Source organism: Salpingoeca rosetta (genome assembly GCF_000188695.1).
Source record: "Salpingoeca rosetta unplaced genomic scaffold supercont1.8, whole genome shotgun sequence".
Lineage (NCBI taxonomy): Eukaryota > Choanoflagellata > Craspedida > Salpingoecidae > Salpingoeca > Salpingoeca rosetta.
In genome coordinates this window covers 1,800,920-1,805,919 of record NW_004754926.1, presented here as the reverse complement: position 1 = coordinate 1,805,919, position 5,000 = coordinate 1,800,920, and the positions used below count along the sequence as shown (strand labels likewise).

At 54.3% G+C, this 5,000-nt stretch overlaps 2 protein-coding genes across 2 annotated transcripts in view; both read right to left on the bottom strand.

Moving 5' to 3' along the window:
• PTSG_03858 (TKL/LISK/LIMK protein kinase) overlaps positions 1-1,113 on the bottom strand; it is a gene marked incomplete at both ends in the record, with an annotated part of 5,286 nt that extends 4,173 nt beyond the window's left edge. The window contains 4 exons of the mRNA XM_004995533.1: positions 142-216; positions 389-471; positions 612-661; positions 980-1,113. Coding sequence (XP_004995590.1) covers positions 142-216; positions 389-471; positions 612-661; positions 980-1,113 — 342 coding nt within the window. The remainder of the gene's footprint in view (positions 1-141; positions 217-388; positions 472-611; positions 662-979) is intronic.
• Positions 1,114-1,609: 496 nt separating this feature from the next.
• Positions 1,610-5,000, bottom strand: part of PTSG_03857 (uncharacterized protein) — a 6,282-nt gene continuing 2,891 nt past the window's right edge. The window contains exons 9-18 of the mRNA XM_004995532.1: positions 4,843-4,930; positions 4,546-4,690; positions 4,166-4,246; positions 3,939-4,016; positions 3,703-3,771; positions 3,248-3,367; positions 2,810-2,935; positions 2,472-2,587; positions 2,097-2,244; positions 1,610-1,840 (exon numbers count right to left, since the gene is read on the bottom strand). Of these exons, the coding sequence (XP_004995589.1) occupies positions 1,670-1,840; positions 2,097-2,244; positions 2,472-2,587; positions 2,810-2,935; positions 3,248-3,367; positions 3,703-3,771; positions 3,939-4,016; positions 4,166-4,246; positions 4,546-4,690; positions 4,843-4,930 (1,142 nt within the window). The 3' untranslated portion in view covers positions 1,610-1,669. The remainder of the gene's footprint in view (positions 1,841-2,096; positions 2,245-2,471; positions 2,588-2,809; positions 2,936-3,247; positions 3,368-3,702; positions 3,772-3,938; positions 4,017-4,165; positions 4,247-4,545; positions 4,691-4,842; positions 4,931-5,000) is intronic.

The window sequence follows — 5,000 nt, the reverse complement described above, 5'->3', positions numbered from 1 at the left end:
CGGGCAGCAATGACATTAGAAGAACACACACAAACCCACACACACACACACACACACACACACACACACCCACACCCACACCCACACACACACACACACACACACACACACACACACACACACACACACACACACACACACCTGCACCCAGCTGATGGCCTGGTACACGTTTGCATGTTCTGCTGCAAGATAGTACGTGCGGCCCGGTGTCCGAATCTGTTGGTCAAGAGACAGCGACAGCGATGTGAGCAGCTGAACGACCCACAACCCATCTATAGCATCAGCCATAGACCGACGTCGCGCGCACGAATCGAAGCACGTGGTAGCCGTGAACGTGAACGTAGCGTACTCATCGGCAACCAAATACATGGGCAAGCAAAGTACTCACCTCAAAGTGCGCACTTCCTGGTCTCGGGATGGTCTGGGAGTTTTTCAGGTTCACAGATCCCCGCAACACCTTCCCGTCATAATCTACAGGCACAACCGGCAAGTTTGGCACAAAGCAAGGGATAAGCACAAAACGGGCAGCCGTGCGTGGAGATGGCGAGCAAACGCACTGAGGGTGGGCGCATGGGGCACGCTGAAGCACTAATGCCGTCGCCAACACGCACATTCGAGGATGCATTCGCCAGTGTCTCGATTTCTTTTGAGCACAAACCACCTGTAATTAAGGTGCGTAAGTGGTGGGTATTGGGGTGCAAAGGGGTACAAGCGGGCAGTTGCACTGCCAAAACCAACAGTTCACGACACTGCTGCGCGTCCAACAACCACATGTGCGTGCAGAGAGAGAGAGAGGGGGGGAGAGAGAGACAGGCAGAGACAGACAGACAGACAAACAGACAGACAGAGACAGAGACAGAGAGAGAGAGAGCACACGGGCGAATACAAAACACAACACCACTGCAACACAGCACACACACAGCACACACACACACACACCAGAGCACAATTAAAGCACACACACACATTAAACACGCACCGTTGTTTGACAGAGGTGATGGTTTTCAGTCGCTTTGTCTTCAGGAGAAACCCTTCTTTGAGGACTTGAAATCCATCGCCACTGGCTCCTTTGGGCAGTGGTTTGCTGATGTTGACATCCCCTTCCACCTCCATGACTGGCAGGCAGTGTTTCTGGGCGAGCGATGTGAGGGTGCTGCTGCTGTTGTTGTTGTTGGCTGGGTTTGTTTGTTTGGGTTGTCTTTGGTGGTGCAAGTCGGGAAAATTCGCCACAGCACCAACACATTCTCGCGCCTCACTGGATCGTGTGTTCTGTGTGTGCTGTGTTTGTGTCTGTGTGTGAACGACGTTTACTGGTGTGATTTGATGTGATACCGCGCAGGTCACCCTGTTGCTCACAGCACAACAACAGTGCGTATGTGACGCAACAACACAAGCAACACATGTAACAGTTTGAAGGCGAACATCACGGCATGGCGCGGCATGACATGGCACGGTTGCAATGGAAACGGTGGAATGGAATGAAGACGCACACACACACGCACATGCACACACACACACACACACACACACACACATACACACACACAACTACGCATGCGCCCAACCACACACACACACACACACACACACAACTACGCATGCGCCCAACAACAATTGAGTGCAGGCGACTTGGCCAAAGCGGTGTTCCCCCCCCCCCCCCACCTTGCGCCTAGTTCGCCTCAGCCTCATCGTCACTGATGTCAATGTCAATGTCGATGTCGGCAAGGTTGTCGACAAGGGCCTTCATCTCCGTGATGCCTGTCAGGTCCTCCAGCAGCTTCGGGTCGTTCACGGCGTCGCGCAGCAGCCGCTCCGGATCACTTTGCCACAGATCAACAACCTGCGTGCACGCGGGTGTGTGTTGTGAGGGTTGTGAGGGTTGTGTGCATTTGTGTGTGTGTGTGTGTGTGTGCGTGTGTGTGTGCGTGTGCGTGTGTGTGCGTGTGTGTGTGCGTGTGGGTGTATGTACATATGTATGTGTGTGTGTTTATTGTGAGGGTTGCGTCTGTGAGCTACAACTGCGACTCATTGGCCCCAAACGACCAGTATGCAAAACCCTCCCGAGCCCTTCTTTTGCAACAGTGCCAAGCGCTCACCTTGCGAGAGCAGGCAATGCAGTGGGAGAAAGGGTGCCCTGCAAACAGCATGCTAGAGAATCCTGACACGGAGCCGCGGATCTGCTGTGGCACCGCGCCCATGGGGCTGGCGTCGTCGTCGCTGGGGTCCGTCAGACCAACAGTCACCCTACAAGGCAAGATGGAGGAAGATGGTGATGGAGGGACAGGGGTGAGGGAGGGAGAGACGGGGGTTGAGAGCAAGTTGGGAGAGGAGATGAACCAATGCGTTGCACGCAATTCAAACACGTGTGAACTGTGTGTCTACGTGCGCATGTCACCCGACTCCCTGCCTCAAGCACCACCACAACCACCTTCACCACCACCATTTCATCCTCCCACGTGCAAACCGCTGACCCCTGTGGATGGTGCATGAGGCTGATGAGGAGCTCCACAACGGTGGCGGCTGCGATCATGGACACGCCCGGCCGCGACACGGTGCACTGCTGGTCAAGCGTGCGGTCCCGTGTCGACTGGAGAAGGGAGAGATGTGGAGGAAGGGGGATTGGTGTTCGTGGTGAAGTTGGGGTGGATGGAGTGGAAATGGTGGTGGTGTCGCAGTGAGATGACGGCAGCACCGCAGACACACGCGAATGCGAGCACTTGACATTGCACACACACACACACACACACACACACACACACACACACATACACACACACACACACACACAAAACCTCAAACTGGAACTCACGTTCTGAGGGGCGGTGCCGTCGTTGCAGAAGTAGCAGCCTGTTGTCATGTTTCCTGATGGGCCACTCGGATGCCCGTGGCGCATGGCAACATACGTGTCAAACCCAAGCGCCGCCGTCATGCACACCTGTCCAGCAACGGCAGTCAGGAGACACGTGCTTGCAAGCATGAGCACGGCGGGACCATCGCGCAAACCCCTCAATGAACATGCAACGGAAAAGATGACGAAATCAGAGCAGCACCCAAGTCACACACACGCGCGTGCCCGCATGGAATCATGAGCCATTCACACACACAAACACACAAAACACACACACACACACACAAACACATATCATTGAAACAGCACACCCATACACGCATCATCACAACGCATCATCACAACGCAACACCTGTCTCACATACACGTTACCACATCACACATCACCGGTCACACGACCTTGTTCTCTGCCGCTGCAATGACGGTTGGCAGCCAGCGCGCCTCGCGTGTGTCTGTGAGGAGAAACACAACGTCGTGCTCGGAAATCAGCGACTGCAGCTTGCGCGTGTTGGCCATCGTCTGTTGTGTTGATGGACAACGGCAACGCCAGCGGTGACGATGACAATGACAGTGACATAGCAAGTAAGGGGAGGACAGTGAGGACGTGTGCGTGTGTGTGTCTGTGTGTGTGCGTGTGTCTGTGTGTGTGTGTCTGTGTGTGTGCGTGCGTGTGCGTGTGAACGAAGCACATATGTATGATGCACAGGTGTATGGGCGCGTGACAGGCAGAGCATGCTGGCGCAGAGTCACAGTGACAGCACGTGCATGTGCGCACACACACACACACACACTCACTCACTCACTCACTCACTCACTCACACGCACACACACACACACGGGCGTGCCACCAGCACCTGGGGAAAAGCGGCAGGAGAGACAGGGTGGCCCGCCATTGGGATTGACATCACAATCCCACGCGTCGTCTGCTCATCGCACGTGTGATGGTGGTGGGAATGATGATGATGAGATGGCAGAGGTGGTGGTGCATGAGATGATTGGTCCGCGCACACACACATGTGCATAGACACACACATGTGCATAGACACACACACACACACACACACACACACACACACACACATACACATACCACGCCAGGGAAGATTTGGCGAAGGCGAAGAGCGGCTGTCTCGGCTTTCGGTTTCCCGCCGTCAAGGCAGTCCTCAAACTGCAGCCGGTGGCGCCGCACGATGTGTGGGAGTCGTTTACAGTCACGCAATTACACTATCATCACAGCAACAACAACGCTATACCAAGCACATCATCATCGCCATCATCACCACCATCATCATTATCATCATCGTGATCACCAATCACCTGGAAAAGGGACTGGCGGACCGGGTTGGAGAACGACACGCGGCCGTTGTCCACAAACGTGATGTGACGAACACCCCATCCCTGGTTGATGATGATGATGATGATGATGATGATGATGATGATGATGATGATGATGATGATGATGATGATGATGATGATGATGATGATGATGATGATGATGATGATGATGATGATGATGATGATGATGATGATGATGATGATGATGATGACGATGATGATGATGGTGATGGTCGTAGTTGAGATGTCGTGGTGCAAAGAGAGAGTGGAGAGGAGGGAGGAGGTAAACAAGTGCAAGCACGTGCTACCATCATCGTCGCCACCACCACCACCACCACCATCATCATCATCATCATCCTCACCAGGAGTGCGCGTGCCACGTTGCATCCGAGGGTGCCGGCGCCGAGAAGAAGACATTTTGTCGCTGCGATCCGCTCGAGATCGACCGACGGCATCAGCCGCCACCGCATCAACTTCAGGTTCAGGTCCACAGCCGTCGTCGCAAGCCTGACACAGACACACACACAGGCAAATGTGAGGTTGGAGTCACGTGTGTGTGTGAGTGTGTGTGTGTGTGTTTGTGTGTGTGTGTGTGTGTTTGAGTGTGTTTGAGTTTGTATGTGTGTCTTTGTGTATGTGTGTGTGTGTGTCAACCGGACCTGGTTGGGTCCATGGTTCCGGCGAGATCGCACACACGCGGCACCAGGCGCCCTTTGCTGTCCTTCTCCACGCCTTTCACGTGCTTGCCTAAAGCGCATACACATGTACACACGCGTATGAACGTGGCTGTTCGTGAGTATCGCAGCGCCATGGCGAT